We start from the raw sequence: 19,865 nt of genomic DNA on the forward strand, positions 1-19,865 counted from the left end.
GAACGCGTGGGGTTTTCTGGTCTGACCTGACTTGGGGTAGCAGCAGCCATCTATATGTTTGTTTCACATTTTTGTTTTGTATGCTCCCTAGGTGATTTTTGGCCTTGTGCCTTGCATCGTTTTTCATCTATTTTGGTTTCTGGGATTCATTTGTAATCTTGCATAATAATTTTGGTTTTTAATATATTTGCTACCTTCATATGATTTTTTGCTGCTGCTCCGTTTATTGACTTGTGTTAGGTCAGGTTTTTGCCGTGTTTGATTGGAACCGGTGAATTGGTATGTGTGTATTTTTAAATGATTTTAAATGTTTGTCCCCTTTTTTCATTGATGAATTAATAAAGATTTCATAGATATTTATTCATTTGATCAGGAGGTGCAGTGTATGTTTTTTTCAGCCATTTTCTCTTGTTGATTGCATATGTTGTTTAGGTTGACAAACTAGCACTCCTTTTTTCATTATTTGTGGTGCCAGCCCAGCTCTTTATATATACAGTACAGGGATAATACACACAGTGATGTCACAGTACAGGGGGAATAATACACACAGTGATGTCACAGCACAGGGATAATACACACAGTGATGTCACAGCACAGGGATAATACACACAGTGATGTCACAGTAGTCAGACAGACTTACAATGGGCTGCTATGGAGCCCGATTCTTTTTTTGACTCAGACCGAGGAGAGGACACACTGCCGAGCGGTCTTCACCGCCTTTATCTCCCGATTGGTCTGAAAAGTCCGAGCACTCAGACCCGGACCGATCAAAACTTTTGTTTTATAACGACAGGTACATCTTAAAGGGAATGTACTACTTTTCTGGCTAGATCCAGTGTCACATACCGTCCGATCCATGCTGCCACGCTGAATCAGCTGCCACGATACTTTTTCTAATCAGCCATTCCGCTCATGTTATTTTCGCCTGATTTACGATATGCAAATGAAGTCAGTTGTGCACAGGAGGCCGGATTTGTTCTGATGTGAATATCGCAAATCAGGCCAAAACAACGTGAACGGGATGAGCGATTCGAGAAACCACCATTACGGCTGATTCAGCGTGGCAGCGCGGATGGTGTGTAACACTGGATCTAGTCAGTACAATCCCTTTAAGCAATGTTTATCCCGGTCATGCGGGTTGCATAGAGCGTCAGGTCCGGCTGTACAGCATAGTGGGCTCACAGCCGCTGACACACCCACTAATGACATGTGACACAGACGTGTGAAAAACCGTTACCGTCCAGGCCCGCACCCCTCACTGAACCAAACTGGGGAAAAATATATTTTTGAAAGTTTTACAATGATGTGAGTTTTACACCAACCGATTACTGGGAACAAACACAAAGGGACGTTCATTCCCCGATAATCCGGCCTCTTGTCTCTGACATCTCCCAATCCCATAGCAACCAATCAGAACCAGCGCTTACATTTCACCAGAGTAAAAGCTGACCTCCTATTGGTCGATCTGGGCAACCAATCAGCGTTTGGCCATGTCCCCCCCCCTCACACCCTGCGCTCCTCGCTGTGTTCTCGCCTTCTCGCTTTGGCCCCGCCCCCTCGGGTGGACTCCGCCCCCGCCCGTTTCATGCAGCTCCTGCGCACAGGCTGACGGCTCCTCGAGACGCCACAAGAAGGGAGGCATCAGCCGATCGCCGTCCCCCGCTCCATCTCCGTAGGGGGTGAGTTCCGCTTCTCTGCCCTTGAACGAGGAGCTCCACCCCTTTTGCAGGACGCTTTGGTATCGTCCACTTACAAGAATATTAATAAATTGATAATTGGCTTTTATTCAAGCTCTAAAAAATGTGACACGACGGCGACCCCCTCCCTCGCCCCCCGTCCGACCGAGCGACCCACCGGGAGTCTGCCCGCTCGGGCCTATGTAAATGCAATTCACGCTTAGGCCTGGGTGTGGCAGTATTCGCGCCCCTAAGCCCCGCCCCTCTGGTCTTTTCTTGGCGGCAGCAGCACGTGACGAGGACCTCGTGTTCTTGCCGCCGCAGATGCCTGCTGGGTGACGTCACTGGTTTCGCTTCTGCGCCTGCGCGGCACCTAGTTACTAAATCGTAGAAAGAAAAAAAAAAAGGAGAAAAACAAGATAATCTTCTCCCTCCGTTCACACTAGAAGGGCAATAACGCGAGGGGGTGACCTCCGCCACGGTGAGCGTGTGAGGAAGTTCCGGTGACGACGGCCCGTCGTGAGATTGGAGGGAAAATTGTGAGGTATGCGGAGCCCGCGGTGTACGGGGTTACAGCTGCTGGCGGGGCAGGGGCAAGAGGCGGACGGGCTGAGGCTGGGAGACGTCTCCCGCCGCCGCTGCTGCCGACTATCGCGAGAGCTCACACCCAACCCTCGATAGTCGACAGCTGTGTCTATGTGTAAGTGTCGCAGAATGTGTCAGAAGTCGCACAATGGCGACATTACAAAGTTGTTTAGTCTGAGGTGAGGTGTGAACAGAGACCAGGCTGGCCTTATTTCACCTGTGACAGGACTACAACTCCCAGCATGCCTTCAGATAGAAGCAGTGGCTTGGCATGCTGGGAATTGTAGTGCTGCAGGTTGGGGGATAGTAGGGCTGCATGTTGTTTGGATGCAGGATCACACGACGGTAACATGGCCGCCAAAAATCACAGCAGGGATTGCTTTACGGCAACTGAAGGGGTCGGCGTGGCGGTTCCTGATTGGCTGTATTTTTTGCCACTTGCAGCTGAAGTGCGGCCATATTGGCTACCTTATCGTGCATGGCTATGACCTGCGGATATTTATATATATATATATATATATATATATATATATATATATATATATATATAAAAACACTCCCTCCCCATCGACAGCAAAACAACAACAAAAAAAGCAGAACCATAAAGTGATGACGCCACTGGCTTCAGGCGTTTATAGCTCCCGTTCAAACCAATGGAACAACTTAAAGGATTTGTTCAACAAAAAATTTCTTTGAAATCAGCTGGTGCCAAAAATGTATAATTTTCTTCTATCAAAAAAGGTCAAGTCTTCCAGTACTTATCAGCTGCTGGATGTCCTGCAGGAAGTAGGGTGTTCTCTCCAGTCTGCAGAGCAGGAGAGGTTTTCTGTGGGGATTTGCTGCAGCTCTGGACAGTTCCTGACATGGACAGAGGTGGCAGCAGAGAGGACTGTGTCAGACTGGAGAGAATACACCACTTCCTGCAGGACATACAGCGGGTGATGAGTACTGGAAGAATGGAGTTTTTTTTTTTATATAGAAGTAAATTAGAAATCTATATAATTTTCAGAATCCAGTTGATTTGAAAGAAAAAGAATTTGGTGAACAATCCCTTGTAGCAGAAGTAGTTTTTTCCTTTGTTCCCAGGGGGTGGATCCAGGGGGGCGGATGCCTGAGAACACACACACCCCTATAAAGCTGCATGGAAAACCCACGCTGATTTGCACGTTTTTGTGGTTTTGTATAACTGTTTGAACAGACCCTCAGGGTGATTTACGGGAGACCCTTTATACTGGACATCTAGAGATGAGGGACGTTGCGGCCAAACTTCAACTGATTTGCTCGGCCGTTGGTCACTAGTCGTCTAGCCCAGTCCTAGGTCTGTATCCATCTCTTCCAGGCAGTAGGATTCAACGGCTGAGCACTCAGAGCAATAAAATTTAGAATTTTATTGTAAATTTGCTCCTTTCTATTTCCCCCCCATAGATCTGTATGGTGTTCATTCATGGGCGTGGTCACTCAAGGGGGTATACAGCTTTTTTTTTTATTTTTTTTTATTTTTTATATATATATATATATATATATATATATATATACAGGATCCGTCAGGACCTGACTATATTATACTGCATATTGCTATATATCTTTTTAGGGTGTGTGCATCCGATCTCAGAGAAGGGAATACGATGGCTCCAGTCATGTCAGGCTTGATAGACAGCTAAAGGGCGGGGCTCATCCAGCATTCAGGTTGTCAATCAAGCCAGAAGGGTGTGGTAAGGGTGACTGGAGCCGTTGTATCCCCTCCCCCCAGGATAGGGTAGCGGTCAGCTGCACATGCCCTACAAATTTTTCTCTTTAGAAGGAATTGGGGTGTCTAAAAATTATAAACAAAAAAAAAAAACACTACTGGGCATCAGTCCCTGATAATGTTCAATATGCAGGAAATATCTGCGGTACGACATAAAATGAAAGTCGGGGACAATTCTTAGTTTTTATTTAATGTTTTTCTTCTTTTTTTTGCTAATAAAGGTAACTGCTGAGCCGCAAAGATTTTTAGCGTCAGTAATATGATGGAGAGTTTCCGCCTCGTCGGCTGATTACTAGCACTTAATGGCACTCTTAGAGGTAGTGCTACTTGCTGCGGCTGCCATGCGTGTTCCCTAACGGTAGACAGTGTCCAGACTTGCCGATGACCGTTCTGGAGAACCAGTCAGGAGAAGTGTCGGCTTAACACCTTCTCCCCATGCTCAGAGATAGATGCGCATTGTAAGGCTATGGAGCCATCTTGCTCACATATATGGGTCTCAACACATAGGCCCTATGTCTCTGTTATCTATGAAAAGGTTTTTTTGTGATAGGTACAATGACAGGAAAACGTTAAACAATGGCGCCCCAAGTTGCAGCCCGCAGTTACTGCTGAATAGGGTGTGGTATTGTTATTGGCTGGTACTTTCCATTGACACAATCGGGGACTATAACTGGAAGCAAGTCCAGCTCCATTGATGGAACGCACACAGTACCGCCGCGGATAATGCAACATGGTTACACGGGTGAGCTGTCGGGAGCAGACATGAGCCCTCCCATATGGGCCTTCTTCTAAGACCGGACAAGATTACTGCTGAGGCTGCTGGCAGCAAAATACACTACTAGATTCCAGGTATAATGGCTTCAAGCCACATTTTTTATAGCACTCAACTCCTCCGCCCTACAAAAAGGTCATGATGAGTGACGTAAGCCCCCTGCTCCTAGGTGTTGATGGGGACTCTTTTCAGGACCTTTATATTGGTCACACCTCAGATATCTGTTCTTCCAGACCGCTTCTTTCGCTCTATTCCTCCTAGCCATCGGGTAGTGGACTGCATCCTTCTCTTTTTGGCGGGATTTGCCACTTTTTGGATAGTCACATTTTGCAGTGATTTTCTGTCACATCTTAGCAGGCACAGTAAGTCAATGCCTCAAAAGATGGATATCCATTCATTTTCTTATTCCTAATATTTAAAGAGTCATTTATAATGTCAGGGATTGTTCCATTAAACTGGCGCATAGCTAATGTGATATCAATATTCAAGAAGGGTCAGAAAAGGGATCCTGGAAACTAAAGACCTGTAAGTCTAACATCTATCGTGGGTTAAGTATTTTAGGGGTTCGTAAGAGATGCTATACTGGAGTATGTTATATAAGAGATGCTATACCGGAGTATCTTAATGAAAAAAATCTTATAAATCAGCACCAGCGTGGATTTATGAGGGATCGGTCCTGTCAGGCCAATCTGATCGGCTTCTATGAGGAGGTCAGTTATAGACTGGACCAGGGGGAGGCTGTGGACGTTGTGTATCTGGACTTTTCAAAGGCATTTGATACTGTGCCGCATGAAAGGTTGGTCTACAAAATGAGGATACTGGGACTAGGGGAAAATCTATGCAAATGGGTAAGTAACTGGCTGGCTGACAGAAAACAGAGGGTGGTCATTCATGGAACATATTCAGATTGGGTTTTAGTTACTAGTGGGGTACCACAGGGGTCAGTGTTGGGTCCACTTTTTTTTAAATATTTTTATTAATTACCTTGTCTAAAGAGTAGAATCTCCCTTTTTGCAGATGATACCAAACTTGGTAAAGTAATCAGTACAGAGGAGGATAATATCATATTACAGAGGGATTTGGAGAAGCTGGAGGCTTGGGCAGAGGGATAGCCAATGAAGTTTAATGTGTATAAATGTAAGGTTATGCATTTGGGCCGTAGAAATAATAAGTACAGTTATGTGCTAAATAATAAAACACTGGGTAAAACTACTTCCGAAAAGGACCCTGGGGTATTGGTGGACAGAAAACTCATCTATAGTGATTAGTGCCAGGCAGCAGCTGCCAAGGCTAATAAAATAATGGGATGCATCAAAAGAGGCCGATATGCTAAAGATGAGAACATAGTGTCACCTCTTTATAAATCACTGGTCAGACCCAGGGCTGTGGAGTCAGAGGAAAAAATGTACCGACTCCAACTTCAGCTTAAAAAAAATCTTAGAACAATTTAGAATTGAGTTTTAATATAAATTTTATACGTTTTGCTCATCAATATATATTATGAGCAACATTCTAATAGGACACTGGCCCTATTACATAAGGGTGGTCGGGGAATATATCAGTAATAGGACACTGGCCCTATTACATAAGGGTGGTCGGGGGATATATCAGTAATAGGACACTGGCCCTATTACATAAGGGTGGTCGGGGGATATATCAGTAATAGGACACTGGCCCTATTACATAAGGGTGGTCGGGTAATATATCAGTAATAGGACACTGGCCCTATTACATAAGGGTGGTCGGGGAATATATCAGTAATAGGACACTGGCCCTATTACATAAGGGTGGTCGGGGGATATATCAGTAATAGGACACTGGCCCTATTACATAAGGGTGGTCGGGTAATATATCAGTAATAGGACACTGGCCCTATTACATAAGGGTGGTCGGGGAATATATCAGTAATAGGACACTGGCCCTATTACATAAGGGTGGTCGGGGGATATATCAGTAATAGGACACTGGCCCTATTACATAAGGGTGGTCGGGTAATATATCAGTAATAGGACTCCACAGCCCTGGTCAGACCACATATGGAATATTGTGTACGGCATCAGTATATAAGAAGGACACAGCTGAACTGGAGCAGGTGCAGAGGAGGCGACCAAGGTCATTAAAGCGACTCTGTACCCACAGTATGACCCCCCCCAAACCGCTTGTACCTTCGGATAGCTGCTTTTAATCCAAGATCTGTCCTGGGGTCCGTTCGGCAGGTGATGCAGTTATTGTCCTAAAGTGTCTGTGCATTAGGCTGGCACACCCTCTCTGTCCCTCCTCCCCAGATTTTCTCCTGTTCATCACCTGTGTCAGCACAGCACATGGACTGGATCGTTAGGCACCTGTGTAGTGTTCACTGGCAGGAAATATCCTGCCAGTGGCATTCCTAATGATGAAGAGGGTGGGGAGGAGGGACGGAGGGGTGGTGCAAGGTTAGGGCACGGATACTCTAGGCCATGGCCATTTGGCACAGGGCTGCAAGTTTAAAAGTTGTTTTTTAGGACAATAACTGCATCACCTGCCGAATGGATCCCAGGACAGATCTTGGAGTAAAAGCAGCTATCCGAAGGTACAAGTGGTTTGGGGGGTCAGATTTTGGGGACAGAATCGCTTTAAGGGAATGGGTGGGTTTCAGTATCAAGACGGGTTATCAAGCTGGGGGGGTTTTAGTTTAGAAAAAAGACGTCTTAGGGGCGATCTGATCACAATGTACAAATATATAAACGGACAGTATAGAGATCTTTGTAGTGGTCTCCTTACACCTAGGCTTGTAACCATGACAAGGAGGCATCCTCTACGTCTAGAGGAAAGGTTTAACCATCAGCACAGGCTATGACTAGACTAGACTATGGAACTCTCTGCCACATGAGGCTGTCATGGCTGATTCATTCAAGTACAAGGGAGGTCTGGATGCTTCTCTATACATATAATATTACAAGTTATGGGCATTAGATTACATGTGATTGGGCGCTGATCCGGGAATTATTCTTATTGCCATTGGAGTCGGGAAGGAATTTTCTCCCTGTGATGGGGCAATTGCCATCTGCCCCATGATGGTTTTTACCTTCCTTCTGGATAAACACAGTAGGGTTATACTATAGGTTAAACTGCTAGATCAGTGGGAGCCCTTTTCTTTGTTTATTCCCCTCTGCTACCTCCGTACCCTGCCCTCTGGACGGTCACCACAAAGGGGCCGGGCCGCTGGGAGTTTATGTAATTTTCAGTACAGCGCATGTGTTTAAAGGCGGTGTCTGTACTTGCAACCAAGATCCTGAACCTATGGATTAATTTCCTGGTGTTGTTCATGTGGATTCCCACCATTATCCAACTGTTATAGGGTCTTCACCACCGCCACCTCACCAATGGCTCTATTACTGGGGTGATGTTTGGCCAAATGGGCAGGTAATGCCTCGTGTGACACGCCCATTGATCAGTGTTTACTAATTCGTCAGTTCCTTTATTGGCTGATCGCATCACAGGTCAAAAAAAAACTTGCTTAACGGCCAGACTTTACCTTATGAGAATGATGGGCATTTGTTGTTGCGAATACTTAGTGCCTGCCTGCACAATAACTAAACCGTGTAGTGGACTAACACCATCAATAAATGGGGGCTCGCATGGAGCAGCAGTCCGCACATCTAACACTGCACCAAGTTCTGTAGAGAGTGCACTTCCCATTGTTGCACCATTCGTCTGCTCGTAAGGTTTTGCATTCCGCATGAGGTCCTGCAATCTGCATAAGATTCTGTTCCTTACCTCCCTGATCCGCACGTCTTTAGTGTATATCTGTCAATGTATAAATGTAATTGATTTGGGTTACGTAAATTTAGTTGTAGTAATTTTCTATCTTTTTGCTTTTTTGTTTGTTTTATATAGAAAAATGCATCTCTTGAGTAAGCAACCATTATAGCTTATGGTGTAAACCTCTACATCCTACTTCCACCATGGAGGAAGAGTCCACTCAGAGAGGTGGCACAGAAGCTGGAAGCAAACCCCCCTCGAAACCTCCGGCTTTCTTTGTCCTGCTACATCCATCGCAGGGCGACGGGTCGAAAGAAGAGGGGATCTTGGTGGCCAATAGGGATGTATCCTCCGTGGCACCGTTTATCACCAATGGTCCCAGTAAATCCAAATCGGACTTCTTCCTTTCGGCTAATTGTACGTCTGGGGAGATTACGGTGACCCTGGACAATAATAACATGTGGAATGAGTTTTACCGCTGTAACACTGAAATGGTCCTAACAAAGCAAGGAAGGCGAATGTTTCCCTATTGCCGGTATTGGGTATCGGGTTTAAACCCTGATCTCAAATACATTCTCGTTATGGACATCTCTCCATTAGATAATTATCGATATAAGTGGAATGGGAAGTTGTGGGAGCCTGCTGGGAAAGCGGATCCACATGTTCTGGGTAGAGTGTTCATTCACCCCGAGTCTCCATCTACCGGGCAGTACTGGATGCATCAGCCGGTTTCTTTTTATAAGCTGAAGTTGACCAATAATATTTTGGACCAAGAAGGTCACATCATTCTTCACTCCATGCACCGTTACTTGCCACGGCTACACGTGGTACCGGCTGAAAAGGCCACTGATGTCATTCAGCTTAATGGACCCGATGTTCACACATTTACTTTCCCGCAGACGGAATTTATCGCCGTTACAGCCTATCAAAATTTCCAGATTACCCAACTAAAAATTGATTGCAACCCCTTTGCCAAAGGCTTTCGCGAAGGAACTGTAATGGGACGAACGGCTAAAGAGTCGAAGCTCAAACCTGCAGATCAGGAAGCAGCGGACTCTTCAAGCGGTAAAAATGCTGTGGAAGAAACTGAGGATTGTGGGAATATGAACAAACTGCAGGAATTATTCAAATTATCAGAGTATTTAAATGGTGACAAAGAGAATGACTCTGAGCAAGATGTAACCAAACCGGCGTCTCAACTTGGCAAACTTTCTAAAGAAGCTGAAGAGGTCATTAAAAGGTAAAGTGATGGATGTAATTTTTTTTTTGTGACTTCAAACAGTAGTTCAGAAAAACCAAATTAACTGGTGGCAGAAAGTGCCAGAGAGTTGACATTTACTTCAATAAAACAATCCCAAGTCTTCCAGTACTTATCAGCTGCTGTATGTCCTGCAGGAAGTGGTGTATTATTTCCAGTCTGGAGAGCAGGAGAGTTTTCTATTGGGATTTGCTGCTGCTCTGGACAGTTTCTGACATGGACAGAGGTGGCAGCAGAGAGCACTGTGTCAGACTGGAAAGAATACACCTCTTCCTCATAAGTACTGGAAGACTGGAGATTTTTAATAGAAATAAATTACAAATCTAACACCAGACACCAGAATTTCTTTTGCTAAATTACCCATGTTTTCTAAATTTTAATTTTTCTGTCTATATTATAAAATAATCCTGAGATCTTGCAGTTTTTATTCTCGCCACTGGGGCTAAAACTAAGCTGAGACTTTCTGTTGTGTCTGCGGTGATAAGAGGAGGCTGCAGTAAAGTGACCTGTACAGCATTGCAGCATCATGTGACACCAGTAGATAGAGGAGGGAATAGCAGCTTTCTGTGGAATGATCTCTGCACAGGTCACACAGCGTGCTCAGTAATGTTTCACACAGGGCTGTGGAGTCGGTAAGCCGCAGCTCCGACTCCTGAATTTTAGCAGGACCCACTCAGACTCCTGCTCCTTCATAAATGGCCGGTCATATACCAGGGGATTTATTTATCACACTGGTTCAGCAGCTTCTCCCTAATGCCCTACATGATCCTGGACTGACTTCTGAGGGAATAAAGAAATACTGTATACAAAGCAGATTCTCCTGTGTGTGCAGTGGATGCAGCCAGTCTCCAGCCTCCATGTCCTGAACTACTCACAACTAGAGTAGATGGAGCAGGTGGTCTTTTCCTGCTGACAATCTTCTATGTTTCTAACTAAATATTCTCCATACTTAAAGAAATACTGCTAACAATGCAAGATCCCTGTGATATAGAGAGGGGTCACACATAGTGAAATAGAGAGGGCTCACACATAGTGATATAGAGAGGGGTCACACATAGTGAAATAGAGGTCACACAGTGATATAGAAGGTCACTGTGGGGGCACACAATAACACACACACACACACACACAGCCTGCTGCAGCCATAGCATACACATACACCCACACAGCTTGCTGCAGCCATAGCGCACACCACACACACACACACTCAGCCTGCTGCAGCCATAGTGGACACACACACACAGCCTGCTGCAGCCATAGCATACACACACAGCCTGCTGCAGTCATAGCACACACACAACCTACTGCAGCCATAGCGCACACCACATACACACACACACACTTGGCTTGCTGCGGCCATAGCACACATACACACAGCCTGCTGCAGCCATAGTGCACACACACACACACACACAGCCTGCTGCAGCCATAGTGCACACACACACACACACAGCCTGCTGCAGCCATAGTGCACACACACACACACACACAGCTTGCTGCAGCCATAGCACACATACACACAGTTTGCTGCAGCCATAGCACACATACACACAGCCTGCTGAAGCCATAGCACACATACACACAGCCTGCTGAAGCCATAGCACACACACACACACACACAGCTGCAGCCATAGAGCACTGAAGAAAACCACACAATCTTCTCCCAGAGAGAAAACACCACACAGAGGACAGAGGTTACTGCTACACTACTTATGTCTCCTCCTCCTCAATATTACACAGGATATCTTTATATTACACTGCTGCTCAAATACAGTCATCCAGCATCCAGGAAGAGAACAGCACAGATCTCCCCCCACACAATGGACTCTTCTAGCTCAGAAACAAACTGCCAAATAGTGACCGACAAGTTTTCCATGACCCCCTTATGTAATAGGGCCAGTGTCCTATTACTGATATATTCCCCGACCACCCTTATGTAATAGGGCCAGTGTCCTATTACTGATATATTCCCCGACCACCCTTATGTAATAGGGCCAGTGTCCTATTACTGATATATTACCCGACCACCCTTATGTAATCGGGCCAGTGTCCTATTACTGATATGTTCCCCGACCACCCTTATGTAATAGGGCCAGTGTCCTATTACTGATATATTACCCGACCACCCTTATGTAATCGGGCCAGTGTCCTATTACTGATATGTTCCCCGACCCCCCTTATGTAATAGGGCCAGTGTCCTATTACTGATATATTACCCGACCACCCTTATGTAATCGAGCCAGTGTCCTATTACTGATATGTTCCCCGACCACCCTTATGTAATAGGGCCAGTGTCCTATTAGAATGTTGCTCATAATATATATTCATGAGCAAAACTTGTAAAATTCATATCAAAATTCAATTCTACATTTTTTAAAGCTTTTTTTAAAGGGGTTATCCAGCGCTACAAAAACATGGGCACTTTTCCCACTACTGTTGTCTCCAGTTCAGGTGCGGTTTGCAATTAAGCTCCATGGAACTGAGTTTCAAAACCCCACCCAATCTGGAGACAACAGTAGGGGGATAGCGGACATGTTTTTGTAGCGCTGGATAACCCCTTTAATGGTGGAGTCGGAGTCGGTACATTTTTTTCCGACTCCAACTCCAGCCAAAACTAGCTCCAACTCCACAACTCTGACTCCAGCCCTGGTTTCACATTCATGTCAAGGGGACAGAGTCTTGTCTATTGCCGTCTATGTCCATGAGGCTTGCTGCAAGGCAGGTCACTAAATGCTGTTAAAGACAGCTTAGACAAGATGGCTGCCGCCCCCATAACAATGTACAAATAGTGAACATAGAAATTAGAATAAAAGAACAAGTTTTGATATCTGACTCCGTAGTGCGTAATAGATAACTTAGGTCATGCCCTTTAAAGAAGCAGTTCACTTTTTTTTTTTTTTTCTGGCCCCCCCCGGTAGCTTCTGGCATGTATACCCACGCAAGATGATGGATGTCCCGCGGCGTAGCCCCGGTCCCATCCCGCGGTGCGGTTCAAATCTGGCGCGTGCTCACTTCCGCCGGCGCTGTGACTCCTCTTCTCTGCCTTGTAAGTTGAACGCCGGAAGTCACGCGCTTCCATAGACAATGCATGGAAGCGAGTGACTTCCGGCTATAATGACAGCTCAGAGAAAAGGACTCACAGTAGCCGGCGGAATTGAGCGCGCGCCGGATTTGAACCGCACCACGGGACGGGACTGGAGGTGCGCCGTGGGACATCCACCATCTTGCTTGAGTATACATGCCAGAGGCTACCGGGGGGGGCCAGAAAAAAAAAAGTGAACTGCTTCTTTAACAGTGTTTCTAGACGTGATCATGCTATGTATGTGTGATTAGAGATCAATGCTGTATGGAATCTTCGGTACGATTTCGATACCATGAAGTTACGATGCCAGGATTTCCTGGTTTTCTGTATTATTTAAGCTATGCAATATCGGTGTGGGGGGCGTTCCCCCTCCTTATGGACCTATGGCATATAGTTAGGGCCAGTTCACATGGAGTAAAATTGGCGGAATTCCACGGCGGTACTCTCTGCTGCGAAATCCTGCCAGCCTCCGTCTCATACTGTTAGTCTGTGGAAGGCCTCACGTGCCTCCTCTCTCCCATTGGAAGAATTGACATGTCAATTATTCCAAGCGGAGAGAGTAGGTGCATGAGCCCTCCCATTGACTGCCAGTATGGCACGGAGGCTGGCCAGTTTTACTCCATGTGAACTGGCCCTTAGGGGATGGGTTGGGAGTGGATCTATGATGTGGGCCCAGGAGGTGGCCTAGCAGGTGTCGGCTGCTATCTGTCCACAGTGCCAGACATTCGATGTCAGTCATTCAAAGGGGGTACTCCAACGATAAATGTTTTCCCTCAAATCAATTGGCGTCAGAAAGTTATACAGATTTATTACTTCTCCAGCCTTCTTGTTGTATGTCCTGAAGGAAGTGATATATACTTTTCAGTCTGACACAGTGCTCTCTGCTGCCACCTCTGTCCATGTCAGGAACTGTCCAGAGCAGCAGCAAATCCCCATAGAAAACCTCTCCGGCTCTGGACAGTTCCTGACATGGACAGAGGTGGCAGCAGAGAGCACTGTGTCAGATTGGAGAGAATACACCACTTCCTGCAGGACATACAGCAGCTGATAAGTACTGGAAGATTTTTAAATTCAATTAAATTACAATTATTTCTTGACACCATCTGATTTCAAAGAAAATTTGCCAGAGTATCCCTTTAACTGTTGAGATGCTGTGACCAAAAGTTACAACAGCATCCAAACAGTTTTAACAGCTGTCATTGAGCACAGTGGTCCGGTGGCACTGTAGGGGTGCCAATCAAATATAATACCCTTTGATTTCATTGGGTAGCAAAACCCGCAGCAAATCTGCTGGACCTGCTGTGAGACATAGCATGTCCTGTAGGGTGGTAATACCTGTACTTAGTGTCCCTCTACTATAAGTATATAGATATCTATGAAATATAGGATGCAATATGATGTGCTCTTATCTCCTGTAGGGTCAATGAACACTTTTCTAGGGCATCTCTACCTGAACCCGTAGAGCAGCCTAGAGTAGAAATTAAAAAGGAACCTGAAGATGACTACGACTACGATAAGCCTGTCACTATGGAAGGCGTATCTGTTAAACAAGAACCGTCTGATACCAAAGCAACCGATGATCACTACAACAGCGATGTGGACTATCCCATATTAGAGAAGCACTTTGCAAAGTTCAAGGAAGAGCCTTACCTGGACGGAAAAAACTCTACGGGCAGCCCGACCGGGGTCGCCAAAGCGAAATTACTGAAACTTGAACCGGGCAGCGCGCCTGTGGTGCATCTGGAGCCGTGCGCGGCCCAGGAGGACAGCCTCAAGCCTCCCGAATTGATAAAGTGCGAAGACGCATTACAAGACATAGACATCCATAATACTACAATGTGCAAAGAGGAGCCTGATGTTCTTCCGAGCCCGAGTGTCGAAGAAGACGGTTATGTAAAGCGAAAGAGGAGAAGAATATGTAAAAACAGGATTGATGAAATATACGCGACCTTACAAACTGCACTGAGAACTTCTCGCGGCCCCAAAAGGAAGTTCCCTTCACTCTTCCCCAAACCTTCAGTAACACCAACCCCTGGAAGTGAGGGCACTGTGGCACCCGTAGCGAAAAAAAGAGGGAGGCCGCCCAAGCCTAAGCTTTCTAAGGTAGGACGCCCTCCAAAAATCCACGAAGCTCCACGATTGTTCCCAGATTTCAATCCAGACCTTGAAGATGTGGACGGAGTCTTATTTGTTGCTTTTTCCTCTAAGGTAAAATTAAAGTATAAGATGACGTTTTCTGACACATATATTTTAGAGGTTTGCTAAGTAAGGTTTTTTATTATGTTTAGTGACTTTCTGCGCATCACGCAGCCTAGTAAATCTTATGCTAGATCAGGCATCAGGCCTTCAAACTGTTGTAAAACTACAATTCCCATCATACCTGGACAGCTAAAGCTTTGGCTTTGGCTGCCCAGGCTTGATGGGAATTGTAGTTTTGCAACATCTGTAGGGCTGCAAGTTTGACAACCCTAACCTAGATCATTGATGTCAAGCTTGTAGCCCAGTAGCTGTTTACACAACTACAATTCCCATCATGCCTTTGGCTGTCCAGGTATGATGGGAATTGAAGTTTTGCAATAGGCTGACATCTGTGACCTGGGTAAACTCCTCCTCCAATAAAAACGACCCATTAGCTGATAGGGAGTTTGAACCACGGGCAGCATCAAATCCTGACAGACTCATAAAAAGAAACACGGCCATTGCTGGCAACGAAGTTTTGTATTGCAACATAGTCTTAAACTGGACCGTGGCACAAGGGAACGAGGCAGAAGGATGTGTCCCCACCTGGTGCAGCTTGATTGAATTCTGTTCCTGAACTCCTAGAACATATCACCTTCGAGACCCGCCTCCTGGACACTTCCTGGGGGACGGAACATTTTAGAATAAAACTGTGTAAAACTGTCATTAAATTTTTTTGGGCAGAAATCGAGAATACAAGCGATTTTAAGAAACTCTGTAATAGGTTTTATCAAACACAAAAGCCTCTTTCTGTACTCCAAAAAAAAAAAAAAAAGTTTCCCAGTCTAGTGCCACCTGGGTGGGTCTTCACGACTGCTGTGCCACATCGCCCTGCCCACATTGGCCCTGTAGGCACCACCTCTCTGTGGCGTCATCAGCATCTAGGCTCTGCCCCCTCGGTGGCCATTGGAATGGGCAGGCCAAGTTCCAAGAAATTTATTATAAAGTAAGGTATAGAGATGAGCGAACCGGGTTCGGGTTCGAGTCCATTCGACCCCGATCGTTCGGCATTTGATTAGCTGGGGCTGCTGAAGTTGGATAAAGCTCTAAGGTTGTCTGGAAAACATGGATACAGCCAATGACTATATCCATGTTTTCCACATAGCCTTAGGGCTTTATCCAACTTCAGCAGCCACCGCTCATCTTTAGTAAGGTATGAAAACTGCAGAATTTAGGCTTTACAGCTATTTAGAGAGGTCCTCATAAAGAAATGGGGTGACACTTTAAAATTGCTTGTACTATTCATACTTACTGATTTCTGAAAAGTGACATTTAAATGACAATAACACTTTAAAGTATATGGTGTCCTATCTCTAGGGTAGCATAAACTAGTGACAGAGAAGCTGAGCAGAATGATGTATCACTTACATTGCTTTGTGCAGCTGATCCAGAGATATCCTCCTGAATAACATGGACAATAAGTAGTCCTCTCCGTTATGTGCATGAGCTCAGTAGTCATGGATATTCATGAGAAGCAGAAAACTCCACCCACCAGATGCTGATTGGCAGTTATCTATTCTTGCTGTGTATAGGCAGTCAGTTGTCAATCAGCAGTTGGAGGGCGGGGGGAGGGGTGTGGCAGGAATCCTATTCTCCTTCATATCAGGAGAACGGCTGAACAGTATGATGGAAGTTTATTTAAGGTGGAATAAACCTAGTGACAGATTCCCTTTAAATGTCAGTAATGAGAGAACCTACCAGGATTCCCTAAACTGAATATGTAGTACGTTCATGCACAGGCGTTGGGCAAAGTAACTGGAACGCCCCTATTTTTACATAGTCCTGGTGACCTCTTCCTGACACCCGTCATCCCTTTCAACCACAGCTACTTCTGTCTGCAGGTGTTTTGCGATATAAACTGCATGACTAAGAAAAAAGGGGAATTACTAATGATGGTAGAGGGGTCAGAAAAGTGCAGCTTATGTAAAAATAGGGGTGTTTTGGGTATTTTGTCCATCCACTGTATAGTAAACTTATTGTGTAAAACCAGGTAGACAAATGACTGGAACTCGTGGCCCTCCAGCTGTTTCCAAACTACAATTCCCATTATGCCTGGATAGCCAAAGCTAAAGATTTTACTGTCCAGTCATGATGGGAATTGTAATTTTGCAACAGATGGAGAGCCAAATTTTTTCGATCACTGCTCTAAGGTCTATGGCCACTATACACATCAGCATAGAGATTATGCCAAGATCTGTAGATCTGTCTTCCATAGTTGCCAGCTCTATATTTGTTGTAGTATAGTACAGTTTTCCTACAATCTGGAAGCACAGACAGATATATGAACGGTACCAGGTGTCTCCCTGACCTAACGCTATCGAACAGTGTCAGCAGTACCAGGTGTCTCCCTGACCTGACAGCTATCTAACAGTGTCAGCAGTACCAGGTGTCTCCCTGACCTGACAGCTATCTAACAGTGTCAGCAGTACCAGGTGTCTCCCTGACCTGACAGCTATCTAACAGTGTCAGCAGTACCAGGTGTCTCCCTGACCTGACAGCTATCTAACAGTGTCAGCAGTACCAGGTGTCTCCCTGACCTGACAGCTATCTAAGGGTCCATTTACACAGAAAGATTATCTGTAGAGATGAGCGAACCAGGTTCGGGTTCGAGTCGATCCGAACCCGAACATTCGGTATTTGATTAGCTGGGGCTGCAGAACTTGGATAAAGCTCTAAGGTTGTCTGGAAAACATGAATACAGCCAATGACTATATCCATGATTTCCACATAGCCTTAGGGCTTTATCCAAGTTCAGCAGCCACCGCTAATCAAATGCCGAAAGTTTGGGTTCGGATGGACTCGACCAGGTGTTTCCCTGACCTGACACCTATCTAACAGTGTCAGCAGTACCAGGTGTCTCCCTGACCTATCTAACAGCGTCAGCAGTACCAGGTGTCTCCCTGACCTGACAGCTATCTAACAGTGTTAGCAGTACCAGGTGTCTCCCTGACCTGACAGCTATCTAACAGTGTCAGCAGTACCAGGTGTCTCCCTGACCTATCTAACAGCGTCAGCAGTACCAGGTGTCTCCCTGACCTAACACCTATCTAACAGTGTCAGCAGTACCAGGTGTCTCCCTGACCTATCTAACAGCGTCAGCAGTACCAGGTGTTTCCCTGACCTAACACCTATCTAACAGTGTCAGCAGTACCAGGTGTCTCCCTGACCTAACACCTATCTAACAGCGTCAGCAGTACCAGGTGTCTCTCTGACCTATCTAACAGTGTCAGCAGTACCAGGTGTCTCCCTGACCTGACAGCTATCTAACAGTGTCAGCAGTACCAGGTGTCTCCCTGACCTATCTAACAGCGTCAGCACTACCAGGTGTCTCCCTGACCTAACACCTATCTAACAAGTGTCAGCAGTTTGGAACATGAGTTACATCTGACAATTTAACCTTTAAGGTAATAAAACAATTTAGTCACCATTTTTTTCATGGTTTGTTTTTTTTTTCTTTCTAGGAAGCTCTGGATGTTCACACGGAGAATAAGCCTACGGACACTGTATCTTCTAGTTACTCAGCCGAAGCCCCCATAACGCTCACAGGTAGGGCGGCAAAATACCTGTATATGTAGTATATCTAATTTATGGATAACTTTTATACTTAAGTTTTATATCAGACTTGCGGATTGTAGTAGGTTATTCATTTTACATTGCAGATGAAATGCAGAAGATTTTAGGGCTGGAGCGGCAATTATTGACTCATTTGAAGACTATGAAGTATAGGCAGGTCATCCACCCGGCTCTACAACAAGGTAATGGCAATGTCTGGTCGGGAATCACATGCCAAACAATCGGGCTTGAGCATGCGGTAGTTGCGCTCATCTCTTGTCGTTACTGTTACTTAGAACAATATCCTATTTCCATGCAGTGGGATTAAAATTGAACATTGTGGATCGTTCCATGATCATTGATCTGAGGTATCTGGGAGTGCAGCTTCCCCTGCCTTATATCACCAATGATACAAAATATGATGAGGATGGATTATGTGGGCAAGGTGAGTAAGGGGTTTGTCGCAATCAGAACCAATCATGGGTTCACAAATATCTATTACATGGGTAGGGAACCTTGGCTCTCCAGCTGTTGCAAAACTACAACTCCCATCATGCCTGGACAGCCAAAGCTAAAGCTTTGGCTGTCCAGGCATGATGGGAGTTGTAGTTTTGCAACAGCTGGAGAGTCAAGGTTCCCTACCTGTGGTCTATGAGAGTACCCTGTAGTAACAAGAGACTCAAAGCATCTTCTATTTTTTCAGGATTGCAGTTTGTTTCCAGGACGGGGAAAACCACTGACTATACAAAGATAAAAGGCTGGCGAGATAAATTCTCTACCGAATCTGCAACCTCGTCGCAAAAAAGTGAAGGTGATCAGGATCGTTTTCAGGGGTTAAAACTTTTCCATATAAGTTTGTCATAAGGAGAAGTCCTTAGGATGTGTTGCAGTATTCCAGCTCCATTCAATTCAAGACAAGTGGCACTGTTTTTTTGTTTTGTTTTTTAAAGAAAACATACATGTTTTTTTAAGCCTGCTAAATCGGCGCTCATTTACTGGGCCTATTACACGTCCCGATAATCGGTTAGCGAGGGCTGCAGGGACATCGTTACCGATGTCCTTGCAGCCCTTGTTTAAACTCCATACATTACCTAACCATGTTGCAGGGCTTCTCCTGCGCTCCTTCTGCCTCCCGGTCCTAAGCGCAGCAACAGCTTTGGAGCGGCCTGTCTGAGCTGATGGAGCGCTCAGCCAATCACTGGCGGCAGCGGTCC

The 19,865-nt window shown here is 45.5% G+C and overlaps 2 protein-coding genes across 6 annotated transcripts in view; one reads left to right on the plus strand and one right to left on the minus strand.

The window, feature by feature from the left end:
* The window catches only part of RPAP1 (RNA polymerase II associated protein 1), a 219,531-nt gene extending 218,131 nt beyond the window's left edge, over window positions 1-1,400 (minus strand). Inside the window, exon 1 of the mRNA XM_069950966.1 lies at window positions 1,323-1,400. The gene's annotated coding sequence lies outside the window, so the exon portion shown is untranslated. The remainder of the gene's footprint in view (window positions 1-1,322) is intronic.
* A 202-nt stretch (window positions 1,401-1,602) lies between these two features.
* Window positions 1,603-19,865, plus strand: part of MGA (MAX dimerization protein MGA) — a 40,056-nt gene continuing 21,793 nt past the window's right edge. For 2 of the 5 annotated variants that reach the window (XM_069951383.1, XM_069951386.1), the window contains exons 1-7: window positions 2,033-2,220; window positions 8,657-9,761; window positions 14,280-15,069; window positions 18,561-18,645; window positions 18,759-18,854; window positions 18,971-19,096; window positions 19,355-19,462. In XM_069951383.1, coding sequence (XP_069807484.1) covers window positions 8,725-9,761; window positions 14,280-15,069; window positions 18,561-18,645; window positions 18,759-18,854; window positions 18,971-19,096; window positions 19,355-19,462 — 2,242 coding nt within the window. In that variant the 5' untranslated portion in view covers window positions 2,033-2,220; window positions 8,657-8,724. Of the gene's footprint in view, window positions 1,680-2,031; window positions 2,221-8,656; window positions 9,762-14,279; window positions 15,070-18,560; window positions 18,646-18,758; window positions 18,855-18,970; window positions 19,097-19,354; window positions 19,463-19,865 lie in introns of those variants that run through there. The other 3 variants (XM_069951384.1, XM_069951387.1, XM_069951385.1) reach the window with 3 other exon arrangements.

Source organism: Dendropsophus ebraccatus, chromosome 13 (assembly GCF_027789765.1).
Source record: "Dendropsophus ebraccatus isolate aDenEbr1 chromosome 13, aDenEbr1.pat, whole genome shotgun sequence".
NCBI classification, from domain to species: Eukaryota; Metazoa; Chordata; class Amphibia; order Anura; family Hylidae; genus Dendropsophus; species Dendropsophus ebraccatus.